Source organism: Rhamphochromis longiceps, linkage group LG3 (genome assembly GCF_057381845.1).
Source record: "Rhamphochromis longiceps isolate RC_006_pf linkage group LG3, R_longiceps_female_GT1.1, whole genome shotgun sequence".
Classification (NCBI taxonomy): Eukaryota; Metazoa; Chordata; class Actinopteri; order Cichliformes; family Cichlidae; genus Rhamphochromis; species Rhamphochromis longiceps.
Genome location: NC_140559.1, coordinates 67,116,879 through 67,141,197, shown reverse-complemented (window position 1 = coordinate 67,141,197; position 24,319 = coordinate 67,116,879). Strand labels below are relative to the sequence as shown.

The 24,319-nt window shown below is 41.2% G+C and overlaps 2 protein-coding genes across 2 annotated transcripts in view; one reads left to right on the top strand and one right to left on the bottom strand.

Moving 5' to 3' along the window:
- The window catches only part of LOC146676476 (protein NLRC3-like), a 455,324-nt gene that overhangs the window by 290,242 nt on the left and 140,763 nt on the right, over nucleotides 1–24,319 (bottom strand). The gene's annotated exons all lie outside the window — the stretch shown is intronic.
- LOC146676478 (uncharacterized) overlaps nucleotides 1–24,319 on the top strand; it is an 81,950-nt gene that overhangs the window by 57,106 nt on the left and 525 nt on the right. The window contains exon 2 of the mRNA XM_085400823.1: nucleotides 8,950–8,963. Within this exon, the coding sequence (XP_085256949.1) occupies nucleotides 8,950–8,963 (14 nt within the window). The remainder of the gene's footprint in view (nucleotides 1–8,949; nucleotides 8,964–24,319) is intronic.

The following is a 24,319-nucleotide window of genomic DNA, read 5'->3' as shown; positions in this document are numbered from 1 at the left end:
TCAATCTGTTGAATTTTATTCTGGAGATGGTAGTTTTCCTTCTTACTGTCATGTAATGCCCTTTGGATGGCTAAGAGGTCATTTGGCCGGCCACGACAGGAAGGAGAAGCGGCGTAATCTTTTTGCCAAAGGGTTGAAAACAGACCCCACTGAGTAGATATAAATATAAAAAGTACGAAATAAAGATAAACAAAGGGAAAATTACAGTAGAAATTATCTTTAGAGTATTTGAAATTAATAATAGCAAGGATAACAACCTGTAAAGTGATATTATCAATGAAACACAGTTGGCATGATGACCATGCCCACAATGTATAAAATGGATATAAAGCAAATAATTCACACGAAAATATTTTAATAACATAAATAAAGTATATTAAGGCTGTGTCACTGTTCAGCCAAGGACAGTGTGTGAAAAGGTAACTGTCTCCACCTTGGGAAAAGGATGATACTGCAGGTCATCTGAAGCCCTTGATGGATACAAAATAAAATATAAATAATATATTATAATAGAAATGCCTGGTCCGCCATGCAACAGAGAGAACAAATGTGACCGCAGATTGGATGAATTCTAAATTATCTGTTTGCTAAATAAGATGATCCTAACTATCAAATTGGCTCAGTAGTAGTATAGTGGTACACACTAATAAAATATTATAATATGCTATTGCTGTTATATAAGACAAAGAGGATAATATTAACAATGACATAATGTTAATATGAAGAGGCACCTTAGTCGGTTATGATGTGAGGTGGATAATTGTTAAGCAGTAGTCTGCATCAAGCTTAAGGTTTGCTGAAACTCAGTGTAATGACATGTGAGATGAAGACAATACAGAGAATAACTAACTAATGAAGTGCATAGAGGCACTTGACCAGCTTCACAGCTATCATTCTAGCATGACACATTGCTGAGATATAGAGCACACCTATAATAACAACCAATAAGCAAAACCCTGTAGACAACAGCTAAAACTACAGGATTGAGAAGCTGAATTAAATATGTAGACACTGCTAAGCTGATGAGCATGTTACACATTTTCTTTTATTTTTATTTATTTGTTTCTTTTAGAGCAGAAGCTGCATGCTATTAAAAGCCAACATATGCAGACTTCTGCCTTGTTCGGGTGGCAGCATTTTTCTTTTTTCTTTTGTGTCCTGACACGTTTATGTTTTTGTTTGATTATTTTGTTGGTTTTGGAAACGAATTTAAACGAACTTGTGACAATACTTGAGAATCACAGTGACACATGGTGATTAGGCATATGATTGAAAAATGCCTAGGTTTAGAGCTATGAGCTATGAGCAATGCAAAGTTAAATATATATATATATATATATATATATGTATAAATGGGAAACAACTTGAAAGTTTGAAATGTGTGAGATCCATGATTTGTTTGAAAACTAGAAATTATTTCAAACTGCCTTAAGTGAAAATGTAGTGTTGCATCTATTCTCCCAAACCAAGACAAAAACAAGAAGAAGCATTCTGTAACTTAAAAATAAGGCTGACGTGTTGACAATAGACTAAAACACTAATCCGCAGGTGGCTATCAGGAACAGAGAGGCGAGCAAAGTCACAAACACCAAGGCTGCAGACAGTCACGCAGAAACAGCAGATAACATAGAGACAACGCCTGCTAGAACCGTGGAGAGGAAGGTCACTTCACACGAGATTGTAGGAGTAGGCCACAGAGAAATAATGCAAAACAGTTTTGAGGCAGCCACTTAAGAACTTATTTGACCTTACAGCACAGGCCGAAATTGTGTAGGTTACGCAGTAACCACAGATAGTAGGATAATAGAAGCAAAACCACTTTCTTCTTCATATTCTGCACAGAGCGCTGAGCTGATAGCTGTGATTCGCGCATGTGAAATACACAAAGATAAACAAATAAACATTTATACAGACAGCCAGTATGTTTTCTCTGCTGTGCATCATTTTGCAGAATATTTGGCAAAACAGAGGAATGATTACATCAACCACATCCACCGGTTCAGCATGCCAGCCTGCTACAACGCCTACTGACTGTAATACATTTACCACAACAACTCGCATTGTGTAAATGTGCAGCACACAAAACTGATGGCTCTTTCATTACTACAGGCAATAACTTTGCTGACAGAGCAGCAAAACAGGCGGCACAAACGACAAACATCACATTGATGGCAGTAGACACACATCAGATTCCACTGGATGTGTTGAAAAATGAACAAAAAGCAGCAAGCACAGCCGAGCAGGCAAAATGGCTAAAACGGTGCAGTTCTGACAAACGACTTAATGATGTGTTATGGCAAGCCAGTGTTGCCAAAATCCCTCCACAAAATGGCGGCGTTAGTGACTCATGGCTGTACGCATTTGTCAACGGGGGCAATGACCTGTATTGTCAACTCTCATTTCTACACTGTAAATTTTGGAACTTCAGCAAAACAATTTGTCAGAACATGCATGGCGTGTCAAAAATAGAATGCTCAGGGGAACCTGAGACCAAAAAGAGGCCGTTTTCCCACACCACCTTATCCTTTTCACACAATTCATATGGACTTTATTGAGCTAAATGAATGCCAAGGGTCGAAATACGCCCTAGTGGTCATAGACGTGTTCTCAAAGTGGCCGGAAATCTACCCAGTGAAAAAGGCAGATACAATTTCAGTAGCAAAATGTATGTCTAAGTTGTAGGAAAATAAAGAGATGATTGTAAATAACGAAGAATGTAATGATGTCTATCAAGTGTCTTGCAGATTACAGCCCAGTGTCTGGGTTCTGATCAAGGTGCTCCAAAGGAAAAACTGGAGCACACCCAGGTGGGAGGGACCACATCGGGTTCTCCTCACCACGCCCACCGCTTGCAAAATTGCGGAACGACCATCCTGGATCCATCAGAGTCACTGCAGGCGAGTAAGTGAAGCCATCTAAACTCAGCCGACACAGGCTCGCCCAATCGTTGTGATCTCGCCCGGTGGAGGGGTCAGCCTTCCTGGCCGGGGGGTCTACTCACGACAGGAGGGTGTGTCCTGTTGTCATGAGGTGGTGGCTCCTAATAGCTGCAGCGGCCCTGACCCTGACCGGGCTCCTCATCTTTGCTTCCGTGAGGGACAACAAGTCACGCTATATGAAGAAAAGGCAGACACTGTATGACAAAGGAAAGTACACCAAGTTTCCCCATGGCTACGCCACTAATTTCTGGTGGCAGTTTATGAACACTACAGCTCACCTGAATAATAAAACTGACTGCTTTGCATGTACCCATATGCCCCTATCCTCACAGACGTTTGGCCTGTGGCCGTACAGCATACCTGAAGATCGCAGTTGGTGCCTGTTGGGCCTGGCAACACATCCAGGCTACGGTACTCTTTGGTCCAAGGCCAACTACAGCATCCCAGCAAAAGCAACCTGGAGGTCATCATGACCCACAAATGTGAACTGTTCCGGACAGACCTAGCTACTGACCTGGCCCCAAGTCTCAGACCCACTGCCTGATGTAATTCTACTGAACAAACTGCACGCAGCACAACTGCCAGTATGTGTGATGAACAATGGATCGCGGGCAGTGGGGGAGCTGCCTACTCACCTATCTACCGGATGCCACTACAAACAAAGACTCAGTACCAGACAGGATGTGCACGGACGGCACCAAGCAGTAAAGGAACCAGAGTTTCACATCTGAGGAGGAGTGAAATTCTTACAGAGCTTGATCCCCGGCATTGGAGTTGCCGAGGTGCGGGATCACGTGGAAATCAACCGATATGCTCTGCTACGACACATCAACTTAACTAAGACCCTGGGAACGGCCTTAGCAGGAGAACAGAAGGCCATCAGAATGATGGTGCTGCAGAACAGACTGACACTAGACCTGCTAACAGCATCACAAGGAGGAGTTTGTAAGCTGATCGGGGAGACATGTTGCACTTTTATCCCTGATGGATACGAAGCTGGAGGAGACATTTATTAAGTTTTGCAGAATTTGACTGTTCTGCAAAAATATGTCACTGACCACACACCTACAATGACTGCTTATGTTGCCGTGTCTCAAAAAGAACAGCATCCCGTTGCAATTCTGTTAGAGGACAACTTGTAATAGCTGCTAATAAATGACGTGGTGATTAAAAATGACTTGTCAAGTGATCATGCACTGATTAACACATTAGTAGTTTATGCAGGTACAATATAAGGTTTTATCCTTTTATTTTTTGTAGTTTTAGTTTTATTGTTTTCTCTTGATTATTCCTGTTGCTATTTTATTTACTATACTTTTCTTTGTTCTTTTTATTATTTTATTTGTTTCATTCTTTAGACCACATGATTTACATTTATGCTATGCTGACATTTTGACAATTAAAAAATTGCTAAAGATACTTAATAAATAACCTTTACAGACAATTGTTGTATACATTTAAAATAAGTTAAAACAGGAGGGAATATGTTAGTGGAAAATGATTCTATGTTTCTTTACCTTCTTTTAAATGTACAAAGATGCCCTTTGTCTATGGTTAGATTAGTTTAGAATTATCCTTTTAGACTTTCCCAGCGAAGACATATTGTTTTGGGACATATTGTTTTAGATTATTTTATCTTTCTCCCAGCTCTCTGCTGACGAGACTAGCGCCACATATGGAGTTGTTTATTTTATCTGTTTATTATTTTCTTATCCTGTTCTCACCGTCTCTGTGATTTGTGCCTATAAAAATGCCAAGCCTCTGTTCATGGGTGTGAGTTGTTCTTAACAGCTTACCCGTGTGCACGTTAAAGCATAAAAAGTAACTTTGTCTCATTGTGTCTTTATTTCTCCTGGGTTTTTGTAGAGCTTTCCCCCAACAGTTGGTGTCTTGTTGGATACATGTTGAAGGTTGTACACGACAACTCTGCAAAGGTTTCCAAAAGTTTCTGTGGTGAACGTGTGAAGGCTGCAAACACAAATGCTGCGAAGACACGAACTAAAAAACTGCTGTTTCTCACCCCTGTTTAAGGAAAAACTTCAAAAGATCAAAGTGTAGTGACATCATAACTCCGTGAGCCAATGAGATTGTCATGTGACATTTTGGAATGGGGATGTTTTTTTTTAAACCGTTTTCAAATTTAACTTAATATTTGACTGTTTCTTAACTGACTTGTTTAGCTGATTAAGAAATGAATTGAAACGAGCATCACTAACGTTATATAACAGACAACAGAAAAAAAACAGGGTTTTTTTCTAAGTGATAGAGGTATAATACGTTTTTTTTTTTTTTTTAATTTAATTATCCTACTTCTTATAAGAGGGAACATTATTTAAAGAATATGTATTTAATTGGAAAACTCTCTATTCAGCTAAAGGCTATAACAAAAAAGGTGAGCTTCCTGCTCAAAAATGAAATGACCAAAATAAATGGAGCATTTCTCTGCAATTACAAACTCTGTGTAAACAATCTTGGTTTCAAAATAAGGCTAATGCTTGTGAGATGTCATCACAGGTGTAAATATTACTGCACATGTTACTATGTCAAAGTCTCACAACTGTCTTATGTTTATTTATGTAGGCAAGACCTACTTTTCACTTTTTTGCTTTGCTATATGCTCTTGAGTTTATTAGTTTGCCAGCAGCACGAACATGTACTAGTGTCAATAATAATAGTACGGTGGATTAGAAAACCTGCTCACAAGTTGAATAAACACCCAGGATTGTTGCATAATTTTCATTCAAAACCAATATTTGAGTCAAAATGAGAAAGTTGTTTGTGCTGTCTGATAAAGAAGAAGCAAAATAAAGTGCAGTTTTGATGTAGATGATGTTGTATACAAACTAGAAGAGGAAGATAGTAGGATCTCTGTATCATGTTTTGTCACTTTATACCATGTAATTCGTTCTATTTCCACCAGGGGGTGTTTTCAGAGATGGTAGGTGGTAAAAGAAGAGGTCAGCAGGAAGATGGCGAAGAGCGACCAAAGACCAAGAAAAAGAGGCAGTCAGGCAAAGATGAAGAGTATTATATCCCTTACAGACCTAAAGACTTTGACTCTGACAGAGGGTGCAGCCCTCACCTCCTTCCTCAATATTCTCATAGTGGGAACGTCTCCCTCGTTAAAAGCAAGTTTCCTTTTAAGTATCAGATCCTTAATATCTTTAGAGAGCCACGGTTTGTTATTAGGGAAAGTCTTAAATTCTCTGACTGGAATCACAGAGTCTTTGCTACACACCACATCAGTGAGTTCATCCAAATCAGAAGTGCTCTCTTGAAACAAGGACCAATCAGTGCAATCAAAACACCCCTGAAGGGCAACACAACTGTCTTTTGTCCAGACATTAGTCCGCTTCACACAGGCCTTCTCCCTCCTAATCACAGATCTGTAAGCAAGGAGGAGATGAATAACATTGTGATCCGAAGAACCTAGCGCAGGTCCGTCCACAGACTTATATGCCCCCTGCTCCCCTTCGGGGCAGCCCCAGACCCCGGGGGTCCCAAAGTACCCCACCCTCAGTAGATACAGGTGAATGAGAATGAAAAAAACAGAACGATCATTTGGGGTCGAAGAGTGCCCCAGAGCGATTCTAATGGGTTCGTCAGGGGATCGGGAAAGAAAACGTAGCACTTGGGGGCCACGCACAGGCGCTGCTGCGGCAGCGTGGGGGTCATTGATACCCCAGTACATAAAAATGAAGCATAATCACAACAATCTGACTTTATTGGAGGATATTTACACCAGCAACACTGTTTAGTTTGATATGACGGATTAACAGCATGCGCTGTGATATCCAGTTCATCTGTAATAGATAGTGGATCTAATCAGTCAGCAGATATTTGATCACCTTAAATATAACTATAGTAGAAAAAATACAACTGTGTTGGTGATTCATGCAAACTTGCATATCAGCCTTTTAAGGTTTTGTAGTATTGAGAACAAAGAGGTTGTGTTAGGGCTGAAAAGCCCGACTTGTTCTCCTCTGCAGGTCATCAAATGCACCACAGGCATTTGTATTTGCACAAACCTGTATATGTTTGATGGCTTTATTATTCTCTGTTCAAAGACAATAAATGTGGAAAATGTCTCATGTAGTATCAGCTTCATTTAAAAATTACTGCAAACATTTAGAGAACATGTGCTGCTGTTTGTCCTACATTTCCAACACTGAATGAACCCTGAAAACGTGATGGCAGGTGGCATATTGGAGTTCACATGAAATATCGGCTGTATGAAGACTGGAAAATATAGATGATAAAAATATGCAGCCAAACATTTGCGGACATGGATAAACTATCTGATCCAAAAAGCAGGAAGTGACACAGCTAGAAAATGAAAGTGTGTAACAGCTGAAGTCAAATGTAATGCAGAGTTGAATCTGCACTTGGATCCATCTGTGAAAGGTCCACATGTAGAGATTACATGAGTCATGATGTTTGTCAGTGCAGCTTGATAACTCCATCTACTGTGGGCTACATATACTGGGCTGGTAGCTCCATAGTGTTGGAAAGAAACTATTAAATGTGCATATTTTAAAATCAGAGGCTCTTCTAACACAGGAGCCATGTTGAGTTTGGATTCCAGCCGACCACCGGCAGTCTGAAATGGAATGAACAGTGTTGGGAAGGTTACTTTTAAAATGTATTCCACTAGAGATTACAGAATACATGCCCCAAAATGTATTTTGTAACGTATTCCGTTACGTTACTCAATGAGAGTAACGTATTCTGAATACTTTGGATTACTTAATATATTATCATGCTGTTTACAACTACATGAATGTGATTTATTACTATTACTGAAGCTCCGCAGCTCCGAACCGTAGTAAAGGGACCTCTGGCTAATACGTCGGGGTCCGTGTCGGGCTCGGAGCCGAAAAATTACTTTGTTGACTGGGTCAAGTTTGCTAGCGAGAGACAGAGAGAGGCGTTGAAAGGCTGCTCCAACGGAGCTTATTGTTTCGGAGGAAAACACGAACACAGCGTACAGTCGAGTCTTAATAGCTCATTACAACTGGGCTCGTCAGGCACTCTTCTTGGCTGCAGTGGTTATTATTATATTTACATGCTTCCAGCTCCCGTTTCTGCTCGATGACAACTCGTAGTTTTCCACTCTCCTTTTTCTCCCTCCTCGCGCTCACAGACGGGTATGGCAGTCCATTCTCCCTGCAGCACGGACTACACTGCCCATGAGGCTACATTCGTTAGGGCTATGCCTGTAGCATTCTGCCTGTTAGCTTAGCACAACAACAACAACAACAAAAATATTTGTATTTTAAATATGTAACGGCGGTACATGTACTCCGTTACTCCCCAACACTGGGAATGAAGCCCATTGACAGCGAGCAGGTCTGAACAGGAATGGAACGCATCCATGGATAATACACCACTTTATTTGAAGACATCTGTAGCACTGCCTCAGTTCTGGATGTTTCCACAGACTCCTCTGGCCTCTGTGCACCTAAAGAAAAGGTCAAAGGTCAGCAGCACATGTAGTTGGGACAATTCTTAATTTACAAACAACAGTTGCACAAACGATACAATTATTTTCCTCCAATCACGACTTTTCACTTGCAGAAATGGTCCTGTGTGATTTCTAGGCTGTGATATGAAAAACTAGTTCCTAATGGCAGCGATTCACTCAGTAAACATGTGTTTCCTCCTCAGAGGTCAGACTGGGCCACTGGATTCAACAATGAGCCAATGATCATCAAGTAGTGACTAAAGCAGAGCCCTGACGTTCTGACATTCATCACATAGTTAGAACAAATGTCTGCTGATGACTTCATCTCATGAAACGACTGATAGATGTCAACTCATTGATCAGCTGAGCTGCTGCTGCTGATCTTCTTCATCGTGCACAGAAACATTCAGCTCGTTTCAATCAGTAAATAACTTTGAACTGTTCCCACTCAAAATGCTGTCAGAACAATGATCATTGTTACTCCCCTCGAGTCTTAATAAAGCTCAACTTGTTCTTTGTGTTTAAACTGACATTTATTTCGGACAGGAGGATTCTTCCACGTCTTAACATGTAATGATGTCCAACCACAGCCGATACAATGCCGTCAGAACTAAAAGGAAATACAAACTTAAATGAATATTCTTACTAAAGTCCTTAAGCATTATATACAACGAAACATTCCAACAAAGTACACAATAAAGTACACATTACACTTCACACTGCGGCTATTGCACTTGAATACCATGCAAAACTCGTGCATTTACATACAACGATAATAAACAAAACATTTACCTCATTGGCCTCACTCAAAGGGAATAAACTTTCATTTTTACTCGGTGGGGATGTCCAGAAAAGGCACTCTTTATTTATCTTTCTGCAGACGTGCAAACCTCGTGGCTCGTCTCTTAATTAGCTTGCTGAGTGTGACAGCCAAAAAATGCCCTCTTAGCCACAACACAACTTTAGAAAAGGTTCCTCTATAATTGCACAATTAGCACAAATAACACATTTAAACATATAAATCTAATCAACAAACATGGATTACTATTTATTTCTTATGTATTATTTCTTAATATTTCAACTACTTATTGTTTCAAACTTAACTATCTAATAAAATGAACTGAAAAAGCAACAGAAGAGTGAAAACATTTCGTGTTTCTAGAAAGATCTTTCAGCTCATAGCTGCTCACAGACTGTATTTACAAGTGACAAACTGCAACTCTACAGTACATCTACAGTATATATCAAATATATTCTGTATTCAAATCTATTGAATGATGTTTGAAAGTCTTTCCAGGTGAGTTTGATCCAGGAGGGTCTGAAGCCAGAGTCAGACAGAGACTGTGCAGAGACTGTAGAAGGACAGCGCAGCAGCAGAGCAGTCCAGATGCACTGATGATCCTCTGTCAGATCCAGAGGGACACACAGGGATGATGCTGGACTCTACATTGTGTCTGACAGTGGAGCTGTTCTCAGAGCAGTTCACTCTGCAGCACTGAGAGTCATCTGCACTTCTTCTCATTCCTCTGTCAGTCACTGCTGGATGAAGCTCTCCTCTCCACCTCCCAGTAACATGGCCCAGTCAGAGCGTCTCTACACACAAGCTGCTGCTGCTTCAACCTCTCTGGATCATCAGGACACAGCTCCTCCTCTCTCAGCACACACACCGTCCTGTTTACCATCATATCCTCCACCTGCAGAGAGAAGAAGGAAGAGCAGAGGAGATAAACGAGTGTTTCCAGAGACTCTTCATCAGCTGTCAGTCAGTGATGCAGCACATCCAGTATAAAGAGCAGCAGGGACTTCAGTGCTGGGACTGTACTAGGACTCATTGTTGCTTCACTTTTTCTAATCTTTGGATTTTTATTGAAGTTGATGAAAATGTTTTTCCCTCCTAGTTTGAGTTTGGACTTTCATTCATTAGAAGAACCTTGGTGTGTCCACTCTGAGCTCTGTAGGAACCCCAACAACAAGCCCAACAATCCAGATGGACAGTTCCAGCTGTTAACTGGAGGAATTCCATCCAAACATCTGCTCTCACTAAATTCTTCCTCACCTACAGACTGTGTTCTTCACTGCTTTAAACTTGGAAATGAATGCAGTCATTGGTCTGCGTGCTGCTTTGTTCAGAGAGCTGATTGGCTGTTGACAGTGTTTGATCAGAGCGTGTCAGCCATTACTATGGTGACCATAAAGGTCAGAAACAGGAAGTGTTTGTGTCCAATCCTGAAGCCTGTCACCATTCTCCTCTCACAGCTTCACTGAGAAGCGGCAGCTTTACAGGAAACACTGGATCTTTGTTTCATACTGACTGTGTTTAGTACAATACTGCTGACAGCACCACCCACTCACTCCATCACTCTACTGACCTCAGAGTCTCCAGTCTGTAGTCTGGACTCTGAAGATCAGACAGCTGCTTCACATCTGGATCCTTCAGGTTGTTGTCCCACAGGTCCAGCTGTCTCAGATGGGAGGGGTTGGACTTCAGTGCTGCTGCCAGATAATCACAGCTGATCTCTGACAAACCACAGCGACTAAATCTGTATAAAGAATGAAAGATGTAAGTTTATTAGACAAAGTGTGAGCTTGAAATCATTCAGTGTTTCATCATCTGTTCAGAGCTGAAGAAGGTTCAGAATGTAGAAGTTTAGAAAATGGAAACTCCAAACAGCTGAAGCCAACAGGAAGCAGCTTCAAACAGGAAACTGTGCAGAGTTTCAGACTATATGTCCTGATGCAGCCAGTTGGATTTTGGAGATTTGAATCTCTGTTCTGTGACTAAGTCCTTGAATCATTTCTTCCAGTTGGTCCAACAAGACAGACTAAGTGTTGGACATGTGTTGTGGCTCCATTAGGGGAGCTTCTAAATGTGATGTGATGGCCCCTCTGGGTCTGTCAGGTCACAGCACTGAAGAGAGCTCAAACTGGGCACACAGTTGTTCCAGTCTGGACCAAAGACTCTATACTGGGACTGAGGGACTGCTTTGACTGCACCCACTGGGACTTTATAAAGGCTCATGTTCTCACTTAGATCATCGATTTCTACTTACATTTCTTTCTGGGAAAAATGGGGAGTACTTTGAAAACAGGAAGTATTTTCCCCAATAAGCAGCCCTGGATTAGTAAATCACTCCAACATGTTCTCAGGCAGAAGAAGCTGTCTTGTTATGAGGGAGAAAAGAAAAAGATTGAGGCACAGAAACTTGTTGAAAGAGAGATAAAGCAGCTAAAATCAGGTGTAAAAGTAAAGCAGAGGATGAGCTGAATAAAGGACACTCAAGGCTGGCTTGGAAAGGAATGAAGTCCATGGTGGGGATGCAGAACAAGGAGCAAAGATGAATGTGATGCTGAATCAGCAGAAGACTTGGACTCATTTGATTCCAGCTTTGATATCATTGATTTCAATGAAGAGCTTTGTGATTGTAGCAAAGGGCTGGTAGCTCTGAGAGTCCCACTGATGAGGTGTTTGTGTGGAAATCTCTTAGTGGGACCAAAGAGAGAAAAAGCCCTGGTCCTGATGCTGTGGGAGGGAAATGATTGAAGTGTGCTGTGAGGAACTGACTGGGAGATTTTCACACATTTTCCAGTCCTCCTTGGAACAACAGGAAGTTCCCAGCATATGGAAACAAAGGTTAAGTGTCCTATGGCACTCAGTGATGATGGTGCTGTGGCCCCACCACCTCCACCTCTTTGTAAAGGAACTAACTGTAATCTGAAGCTTCAAATGGAACTAAGACTTCCTCCACTAGGTGGCAGTGTCTGATGAGAAAGTGTTAGTGGAGCTGGCCTGGAGTCAGAAACAGGAAGATGCAGGATTTGGGCTGAAATGGGGAAAAGTGGTTCGCACTAGTGCCTTAAAGCAAGAAGGTTGTAGGTTGAAGCTTGTTGGCCTTTCTGTGGAGGTTGGATGTTCTCCCACAGTCCAATGAAATGCTGCTTAGGTTCATTGGTGCTTCTAAATTGGCTGTAGGTGTGGATGTGAGAGAGTGCTTCTCTGTCTCTCTCTGTTGGCCCTGTGATGGACTGCTCACCTGTGCAGGTGGACCACGCCTCTTGCCCTATGACAGCTAGGGCACAGGCTGCAGCTCTTTGAGCCTAAGCTGAATAAACAGTTAGCAAAAATGATCCATAGATGGCCTGAAATCCCCCAATTAGCAGTTTGGTAGATAGCTATGACATGCTAATCCCATCCAGCAGCTGTAGAATAGAATAGAATAGAATAGAATAGAATAGCCTTTATTGTCATTGTACAGAGTACAACGAAATTGGAGTGCCACTCCCTTGGTGCAAGTTTCAATAATAAATATAAATGTAAGATATAAAAAGTACAAAAAAAACCAATCATAAGTACTCAAACAATAGTATGTACAATATATACAGGATAGCAGCATTAATATAATGACAGTATGAATAGCAGCATAATATAATGACAGTATGAATAGCAGCATAATATAATGACAGTATGAATAGCAGCATAATATAATGACAGTGACGGTATGGAATAGGTTCAATTGTTTTTGTGCTTATTTACTACGGTGATAGCTCTGGGAAAGAAGTCAACCCCGAATCTGTTTGTCCTGGTTTTATGTGACCTGTACCGTCGGCCTGACGGTAATAGTTCAAACAGTTGGTTGCTGGGGTGAGAGTGGTCCTTGATGATATTACCAGCTCTGCTGAGGTACCGAGAGTTTGCAGTGACCTCCAGGCTGGGCAGAGAGCAGCCAGTGATCTTCTGGGCTGTGTTGATGACCCTCTGCAGTACTTTCCTGTCCACAGCTGAGCACCCTGCATACCATGTTGTTACGCCGTACGTTAGGATGCTCTCTATGGTGGCTCTGTAAAATGTCACCAGCAGCCTCTCCTCCAGGTTGTTCCTCCTGAGCACTCTCAGAAAGTGGAGACGCTGCTGGGCCTTTTTAACCACCGCTGTAGTATTTGCAGTCCAGGAGAGGTCATCAGATATCTGCACACCCAGAAACCTCATGGAGTGTACCCTCTCCACACAGCTCCCGTGAATGTAAAGTGGGGCCGGGTCTGCTCTGCCCTTCCTGAAGTCCAAGATAAGTTCTTTAGTTTTCGTGGTGTTCAGTTGGAGGTTGTTAACTGAACACCACTCAGTCAGTCTGTTGACCTCATCTCTGTAGTCCGACTCATCCCCCCTTGAGATGAGTCCAACCACTGTGGTGTCATCCGCGAACTTTATGATGGTGTTTGAGAGATGGGTAGGGGAGCAGTCGGATGTGTAGAGCGTAAACAGGAGGGGACTCAAAACACATCCTTGTGGAGACCCGGTGCTGAGTGTGATGGTGCTGGACCGGTGGGGGGCGGGTCTGACAGACTGTGGTCTATTTGTCAGGAAGTCACTGTCACTGTTCATAGACATAAACTACACCTTTATTGGTGCTATTTCCAAGCACATTGTGCGCTGTCGGTCCTGCTTGCTACACAAGAACATTCAATATTTAGTATTTACTGCTGTTTACACTTAGCTAGATTAACGTGATGGTCAGTGGCGGTCCTAGCCTGTTTGGCGCCCTGGGCAAACACTCTCTATGGTGCCCCCCCCTCCCCCCCTCCCCCACACACAAACACACATAAAACATATTAAGGATTGTATGTTAACATAAAACTGTTGTCGAAATTCACCAGAGAAACACACACACATGAAGAGAGAGAGAGAGTATGCATTGTATGCAGACGGCTACCAAACAGCCATCATAATTCGTCACACAATGAGAACAGGACAAATCACAAATTGACAATGACTAATTAATGTTTTAAACTGTATTTGTTAACAATTTGAAAAATAAAATTTGCTGAATGAATGATCAACAGTTGTTGTTGCTGTGCAGCAGTGGGAATACTGACAACTGTCACTGGATCATTTAATGTTGAAGAAATATATTAAACCAGAGGACGACTTTTTTTTTTCTTTAATTCTCCGCTTTTCCAGTCTCTTCAATTTGTCTTTTAGAACACTCTACTCACCATATCAGGAAATGCTAAGATTTGACTAATGACTGCTTGAGAATCACTGGGCATAAAATAGTATTTTTTCCTGCCAAACTGTGTTACATTTTGAATTTTTGTAGATTAATTTAAAGAATTAAGAACAAATGATCTGTTTTGTGACAGGCTATTAATAACAAGCACCTAAAGATAATTTAAAATTAATTATTTGCAACATTGTCTGTTTTTTGTACACACAACATGGTTGATTCTTTTGAGTTAAGCACTTTTTTGTAACGGTGACAGTGTAGAAGTGAAAAAACACTGCCATCATCAGGTCAAACTTGAAATTTCAAAATTACTCTACAAATTTTATCCTGCAAATTGTCACTGAGGTTCTGTAATGACAGGAAAAAATTTTATGGAATGTTTATTTCCTTGAAAGTGGATCAAAGCCAAAGTAAAATGTATTTCTGTAGCTGTTGACCAAAGTGACCTGCTCTCCCTCTTGAGCTACAGCAACTCCTAATGTAACATTAAGTAAGATAAATACCACCTAGAACCTCTTGTACTATACAGTGTTTGTGTAGATAAAGAACTCTATGAATGTTTCTTAATCACTTTAAATAAATAATCATAAACAACCTCCAAAAATTCTGCTTGATCTGCTTGCAAACTGTCAGGGGTTAGTACTTAAAAAATTTATATATGAATGTACTACACAAAGGGAGTTCATTTGGATTTTTATGAACCCCAATTTTACAGGGAGTGCAGAATTATTAGGCAAATGAGTATTTTGTCCACATCATCCTCTTCATGCATGTTGTCTTACTCCAAGCTGTATAGGCTTGAAAGCCTACTACCAATTAAACATATTAGGTGATGTGCATCTCTGTAATGAGAAGGGGTGTGGTCTAATGACATCAACACCCTATATCAGGTGTGCATAATTATTAGGCAACGTCCTTTCCTTTGGCAAAATGGGTCAAAAGAAGGACTTGACAGGCTCAGAAAAGTCAAAAATAGTGGGATATCTTGCAGAGGGATGCAGCAGTCTCAAAATTGCAAAGCTTCTGAAGCGTGATCATCGAACAATCAAGCGTTTCATTCAAAATAGTCAACAGGGTCGCAAGAAGCGTGTGGAAAAACCAAGGCGCAAAATAACTGCCAATGAACTGAGAAAAGTCAAGCATGCAGCTGCCAAGATGCCACTTGCCACCAGTTTGGCCATATTTCAGAGCTGCAACATCACTGGAGTGCCCAAAAGCACAAGGTGTGCTATTGCACACCTTGTGATGTCAGAGACATGGCCAAGGTAAGAAAGGCTGAAAGACGACCACCACTGAACAAGACACACAAGCTGAAACGTCAAGACTGGGCCAAGAAATATCTCAAGACTGATTTTTCTAAGGTTTTATGGACTGATGAAATGAGAGTGAGTCTTGATGGGCCAGATGGATGGGCCCGTGGCTGGATTGGTAAAGGGCAGAGAGCTCCAGTCCGACTCAGACGCCAGCAAGGTGGAGGTGGAGTACTGGTTTGGGCTGGTATCATCAAAGATGAGCTTGTGGGGCCTTTTCGGGTTGAGGATGGAGTCAAGCTCAACTCCCAGTCCTACTGCCAGTTTCTGGAAGACACCTTCTTCAAGCAGTGGTACAGGAAGAAGTCTGCATCCTTCAAGAAAAACATGATTTTCATGCAGGACAATGCTCCATCACACGCGTCCAAGTACTCCACAGCGTGGCTGGCAAGAAAGGGTATAAAAGAAGAAAAACTAATGACATGGCCTCCTTGTTCACCTGATCTGAACCCCATTGAGAACCTGTGGTCCATCATCAAATGTGAGATTTACAAGGAGGGAAAACAGTACAACTCTCTGAACAGTGTCTGGGAGGCTGTGGTTGCTGCTGCACGCAATGTTGATGGTGAACAGATCAAAACACTGACAGAATCCATGGATGGCAGGCTTTTGAGTGTCCTTGCAAAGAAAGGTGGCTATATTGGTCGCTGATTTGTTTTTGTTTTGTTTTTGAATGTCAGAAATGTATATTTGTGAATGTGGAGATGTTATATTGGTTTCACTGGTAAAAATAAATAATTGAAATGGGTATATATTTGTTTTTTGTTAAGTTGCCTAATAATTATGCACAGTAATAGTCACCTGCACACACAGATATCCCCCTAAAATAGCTAAAACTAAAAACAAACTAAAAACTACTTCCACAAACATTCAGCTTTGATATTAATGAGTTTTTTGGGTTCATTGAGAACATGGATGTTGTTCAATAATAAAATTATTCCTCAAAAATACAACTTGCCTAATAATTCTGCACTCCCTGTAGACTGGTCAAGTTCTTCTATACCAAACTCGCTCATACATGTCTTTCTAGACCCTTCTTTGTGCGCTGCTGCACAGTCATGTTGGAACAGGAAGGGGTCATCTCCAAACTGTTTCCACAAAATTGGGAGCATGAAACTGTCAAAAATGTCTTGGTATGTCTGCGTGTATTTCAAAACATGTAGCTCTCCGACTTTATATCCTGTACGAGAGTTTGTCTTGTATTATGTTCAAATGTTTAATAAAAACGTGTATCACTCATTGATAAAGAAGAAAACTTTGAAGAAAACTCTGAAATTATCCCGATTAGTGAAGAGTGTGTCGTTTCCGCAGCACTATTCTTTGTTTCTATTTAATGTATTTAAATCTAGTATTGTGTAGATTCACAATGGTCAGAGGGCCCGGTGGCGCCAGTGTCCGGCAGCCTCGCCTCTGTCAGTGCGCCCCAGGGTGGCTGTGGCTACAATGTAGCTTGCCATCACCAGTGTGTGAATGTGTGTGTGAATGGGTGGATGACTGGATATGTAAAGCGCTTTGGGGTCCTTAGGGACTAGTAAAGCGCTGTATAAATACAGGCCATTTACCACTCAATGAGAATGATCATCACGTGTTCTTACATGATATTGTAAGAACTGTATTTAAATAATGTAATGGAGAGCAGAGGATCATCACACTTTTTTCATATAAATGGTAAATGGCCTGTATTTGTATAGTGCTTTACTAGTCCCTAAAGACCCCAAAGCGCTTTACACATCCAGTCATCTACACACACATTCACACACTGGTGATGGCAGCTACATTGCAGCCACAGCCACTCTGGGGCGCACTGACAGAGGCGAGGCTGCCAGACACTGGTGCCACTGGTTTCACCCAAAACCTCTGGTGATAATGACCCACACTTTTTTTCACACCTTGGCTCATGTTATGAAGCACATGATTAATAGTGGTCAGCAATGCACTCAAATACACTAATAGTATTTTAGTGTGATTTAAAATGGGGTAGCACAGTTACCTGCAAGAAGGTCCTGAGTTCAATTCCACTATCAAGCCGGGATCTTTCTGTGTGGAGTTTGCATGTTCTCCCCATGTTTGTGTGGGTTCTCTCCGGGTACTCCGGCTTCCTCCCACCGTCCAAAGACATGCAGTTAGAGGGGATAGGTCAATTGAAAAATCTAAATTGCCCATAAGTGTGAATCCATGAGTGAATGTGAGTACGGATGGTTGTTTGTCTCTGTGTGGTAGCCCTGCGACAGACTGGCAACCTGTCCAGGGTGTACCCTGCCTCTTGCCCTAAGATAGCTGGGATAGGCTCCAGTGCCCCCCGCAACCCTGAAAAGGATAAGCTGAAGCAAATGGATGAATTTAAAATGGTCTAAAATAATTTTTAGACCATTTCACTCATTGGATTTATTTCATTTTTCTGACAAATAATATTTTGATGAGACAAAATGTTCTGATGAACAGAAAATACTTCTTTCTGTAATATTTATTCTGTATAAACAGATTATACAGGAAACACTTGGGCTGATGGATTGTAGGTTTCCAGGTTTGGCAACTAGATCAAAACGTGGCACAGCTGGCAACCTAACAAACTTTTATCCACACTCCTAAAAGGTTGATTCTGTTCATCTGGCTGAGATTTTCATCAGTAATCTGGGACATTTAAAAGTTGATGTGTACCGTAAACCTACGCATACAGATCAGAATTTAATGTTTGACTCTCTTCATCCACTGAAGCATATACTGGGTGTCACCAGGACGCTGCAACATAGAGTGAACACCATCCCTACAGACACAGTGGCCAGGGAAGCAGAAGAACATCACATCAAGAAGGCCCAGAGTAAATGTGATTCAAGATTCTTTATTTGTCACGTGCATGGCTATACAGGTATAACACACAGTGAAATGTGACCTGATACACTCCTCGACTGTGCAACGAAAAAAAGAGAAAGACAGAACTTTATATACAGTGAATGAGTATATACAAAGAGGACATTATGTGTTGCAAGTGGGTGAGTTATGTACATTATATAAATAGAAATAAAATAAAATAAAACAATATGGAAAATTACATCTTGTGCACATTGTGTGGGAAGGGTGTTAAAATGTCATGTGCTATAGCGAGGCCAGAAGAATCAGGATGATATGAGAATATATGCACTGCACTACACACTGTATATAAATGCCACTTGTTTTGCACATATTCAACTCTGTATATTTTATATATTTTATTATTTTTATTATTTATTTATTTATTTTTACTATTTAATTTGTAAAAATGTGTATACACACACACACACACACACACACACACACACACACACACACACACACACACACACACACACACTCGTAGGAAAATATTTAGTATACACATCCAGAAATGCATACACTATTATATATTGTACATATATTTATTAGTTTCAGGTTGGCCATTCTTGTATTTTGCTCGTTTGTGTTGTTGTGTTTGCACATCTCTGTTGCTTGTGGGGCTCGCACACAAGAATTTCACTCGCATGTGCTGTGCCAGTGTGCCTGCACATGTGATGTGACAATAAAAGTGATTTGATTTGATTTGATTTGAATATGATAATGAGTCCTGTCTCAGTCACTTAAGGATAATAGGGGGGTGGGGGGCACCCGTCCCATCCCAGCAACAGATGGGATGGGTCCTTCAAAATCTCTCACATCTCTCCACAGCACCTGTATAGAAAGTCCTGAGGATCACTGGAGAGACCCTGAACTTCCTCAGTTGTCGTAGGTTGTACAGGCACTGCCTAGCCTTTTTGGTCTGGACCTGAATGTGGGCAGACCATGTCAGGTCTGAGGAGATGTTGACACCGAGATACTTGAAGGACTGCACGCTCTCCACTGGAGCTCCATTAATGATAATGGAGGCTATCCCAGCTGGACATGTGTCAAAGCTGGAAAGGCACCTAAAGAAAACTCCAGCCCATGCAAGAAAGAAGGACAACTGCTGCCTAAGTGAAAACACTCAGTGATGCTTATGTGTCAGGAGTATTGGAACAGCTAAGGCACATTTTCTCTAAACACCGTGTCTCTGTACCTTTCACAAGGATGAGGTCCCCCGGCACAAACAGTCACAGTACTATATTACTCTGTACCTGTAATATAGTGTACGCTGTTAAGTGCCAGGAGGATAGCCATGATATATTCATCACTACACTACAGCATGTGTATGATGTGTATACATTTTTTCAAAACTAAAAGACATTGGTTGTTATAAGCTGCCATTCACACAACAACTGATGTCTCTATGCAGTTGTCTATAGGGTGTGTTATTTAAGCTGCTTTAGCCTGCCCACAGTTGCCGTGCACCTGCATGACACCTAGCAATCCACTTCCACTCCAGGTCCTCGGTTTATACTGTGTCTGATTTAATCATTGTCTTATCTGTGAAGCCTACTCTTTTCTGCACTGGGTCTTGGTGCAGTTTTCCATGTTTCAGATTCTCAATGTATGCAGAAAGGGTGGAGATATGTGCTGATGGTTTTTACATGTATATGGAATTAAATAAATGTGGTCGTCACTGAAATGTATTTTGTGTTAGGTTACAGTTTTAAGGTTTGCCCTATAGAGATGTGCATTCACTAGGATGATTCTGTCTTAAAAAAAGACTGAACCAAAGAAGATTCTGTGCCTGAAGTTAAAAAAAACAGTCACCTCAGTGTCCTATCAGCATCATGTAACTCTCTTGCTGTGACGCTAGCTCTTTTACATTAAGTGTAAACTTGCAGTGTTAGAGACTGATTTATAAATACCTTGGGAACCATGAAGAGGCCGTTGGAAAGGCTGCAACCACCAAGTACCTGCAGAGGGTCAGGCAAGTCCTGAGGAGTCAGCTGAATGGTAAGAACAAGATCCGGGCCATCAACACGTACGCCCTGCCCGTGATCAGGTACCCTGCTGGGGTAATAGGCTGGCCAAAGGAGGAGATAGAAGCCACTGACATAAAGACAAGAAAGCTCCTTACCATGCATGGAGGGTTTCACCCCAAGTCCAGCACCCTGAGGCTGTACGCTAAGCGGAAGGAAGGGGGCCGGGGACTGGTGAGTGTCAGCACCACAGTTCAGGATGAGACAACAAACATCCAAGAATACATTGGGAAGATGGCCCCAACTGACCGAGTGCTCAGTGAATACCTCAGGCAGCAGAAACCCAAGAAAGAGGAGGGAGACGAGGAACCATCATGGAAGGACAGGCCCCTGCACGGTATGTACCACCGGCAGATAGAGGAGGTGGCTGATATCCAGAAATCCTACCAGTGGCTGGACAAAGCTGGACTGAAAGACAGCACAGAGGCACTAATCATGGCAGCACAAGAACAAGCTCTGAGTACAAGATCCATAGAGGCTGGGGTCTATCACACCAAGCAAGACCCCAGGTGCAGGCTGTGTAAAGATGCCCCAGAGACAATCCAGCACATAACAGCAGGGTGCAAGATGCTAGCAGGCAAGGCATACATGGAACGCCATAACCAAGTGACCGGCATAGTGTACAGGAACATCTGTGCCGAGTATAACCTGGAAGTCCCAAGGTCAAAATGGGAGATGCCCCCAAGGGTGGTGGAGAATGACCAAGCAAAGATCCTGTGAGACTTCCAGATACAGACAGACAAAACGATGGTGGCTAACCAACCGGACATAATGGTGGTAGACAAACAGAAGAAGACGGCTGTAGTGATCGATGTAGCGGTTCCGAATGACAGCAATATCAGGAAGAAGGAACACGAGAAGCTGGAGAAATACCAAGGGCTCAGAGAAGAGCTCGAGAGGATGTGGAGGGTGAAGGTAACAGTGGTCCCCATGGTAATCGGAGCACTAGGTGCGGTGACTCCCAAGCTAGGCGAGTGGCTCCAGCAGATCCCGGGAACAACATCAGAGATCTCTGTCCAGAAGAGCGCAGTCCTAGGAACAGCTAAGATACTGCGCAGGACCCTCAAGCTCCCAGGCCTCTGTTAGAGGACCCGAGCTTGAAGGATAAACCGCCCGCAGGGGCGTGCTGGGTGTTTTTTTTTATATATATATCTACAGGCCTTTGGAGCCGAGGATCGCAAGTTTCATTCCCGCCTGGGATGTCTGTATCCAGTAAGGGTCCTGAGGCTAGACCCCCTATGCTAAGTGAGCCTACTGCAGACATGAGCGAGACAGATTTTTTTTTATAGATATATATAACATATCAGAGGGGCTTTTAATAAGATATATATATAAAAAAAACCCTCTTTACATCTGCTAATGAAAGTGAAAATGAATGAAAATAAAATGCTAGAGAAAGGGCTGTGTGGAGAGCTGTTATAAATGCATGATCTGTTGATCTGTTAGAGTTTAAGTTGAGTTTAAACTACATACATCTTATGTAATACTCAATACAAATACACTATGAACACCTTCATCTTGTTGAATTTAATATGCTGTGTGTATTATATTCTGACAAGATGAAATGTAAATGTAACTGATTTTGTTCAATAATGAGTTTGAGTGGGTTTTATTTCTTTTATGTCATTTTTGATTTCGTTGTTAGTTATTATTTTGTTTTGTTTATGACTTTGAATAAATAAAGTTTGGAGGAAAAAACACCAGTGGTTGTTATCCTGCTGGGATTTGTGGTTCATTAAATACTTGGTGTTGATTTTTAAATTCACTTCTGGAACCTTATGAAGTGGAGTCAGCTTTGGATACCATGGGAACCATTGGTACATCTCTCAGAGTTCAGTGAAGGCAAGCATTAAGCAGGACCAAAACAAATGTCCCTCACATGCCAAGGGTAAGAAAAAAACTGGTGGTCAGTGGTAGTTTTAGTAAATCAAAGGACATTCAGTGTTTTTTTTTCCTTTTAATTGTGTTATTTTCAATTGAATTCATGTTTCAGGTCCAGTTTATCTTTAAAACTAGGCACAAACACGAGACGGAATGTCTGTAAATTTGTAGTATCTAACTTGATTATCTTTCTTATTGCTACTTTAAAGTATTTAATCATATTTTCAAGCTAAATTTTAAAGGTACATATGTTGTTTTTCATTTATGTGCTTGGATGAGAAGTCTTAACATCATTGTTGTTTTTAAGGCAGTATTTGGATAATTTTTCTCTAAACTTATTATCTTTATGTTTGTCAGAGCTGATTCACTGAGTAACACCAGCAGCCAAATGCTCACAGCGGCAGAGGTAAGTCACTTTAACGTGACACATTAGATAAGGAAGAGACATGGCATTCCAAGTGTAACCCACCTAAAATTGCCTCATGAAAATTAACTGCTGATCCCGAGGAATGCCAGGTAGGTGGCACTATGAGATTATGTAGTGCTTGTGAATTTAAATAGCGAAGGAAAACGACGTTAAGGCTGTATCCCAATTCGGGGTCTGCAGCTTTAAAGTACGCAGCCTTAACGGTCCTCAAGGTCCGCGTACTCAAAGACCGTTAAGGCCGGAAGTGCGAGGCTTGGAAACGTTTCATACAGCTTTGTTTGACAGAAATGAAGGAGAACATATTTTGTACATTTGTTTCTACATGAGCTCTGTGTGATTTGATAAGAATCTGAGGCTGAGACCACAGGACTGTACAAACATGATTGTTGGGCTTCATTTCTGTACTGAACAGTCATTTTAAGATTAGCTAGTAAATAACAATTAGATAGTGTTGTTCATGAGACTAAAATCATCTCACTTTGGTAATGTAACTATAATATGGCCAATATTATAGTTATTATATTAATCATTATTAGTTATTACAGCAGTGAGTTTGAACTCTGTGTCAAATACTGAGCTTCAGTAAAGATTCAAGTTGCAGTTATTTATTTATATCACCTTAAATCTTCACTCAAAGACAAGTATCTGTTACAGTGTATATATAGATGTATCATACATAAGAGACAAATGTTGTTCTTTTAATGTGTTGGCATTACTAAATTTGGCTCAGTGCTTACATATATGTGTAAAAAGAAAATGTACGAGCTGTGATAACTGTTTCTGATAGAATGAAGAGTAGACTTTGCTGCTCTTAACTTTTTACTGTCCACTTTCTGCTGTGAACAAACAAATTTCCTATGTGTGGGACTAATAAAGGTTTATCTTATCTTATCTTATGTGAAGGTGAAAGGTAAACTTCACAGTGACATAAAAATGTTCCCAAAGGGGCCAGGGGAACAGTTAATTTAGCATTTTTGGCATTACAGGTACAGCCAGGATATATTTTTACTTACCTTTCACTAAAATTGCAGTTTCCCTGCTGACTCCAATTATGGAATCAGATGGGGAAGCACAGAGTTTCCGTTGTTGAATAGTGGGTTTGTGTATGCATTTGGTGACGTGTGAACAGGATTACTTTGCTTACTTGTAAATAGCCTGTTTAAGTTACATATAAATGGGTAAAAAACATGTATAATTAATATGCAAAATATTGTTGGGGTAATGAGCATGCTGACTGCATCAAAACATCTTCTGACTACAAACACGTTTTTCATCCCTCACCTGGCGGGAGGAGTTTATGAAAGAAGGACACAACAACTCTTCAGTAATTTCCCATTTCCACTTTTTCACAACACCTCAGTCTTTGTAAGGAGGAAGTCTATCAGATCAAATGGTTGTAGATTGTTGTTACTCTGTCCATCTCTT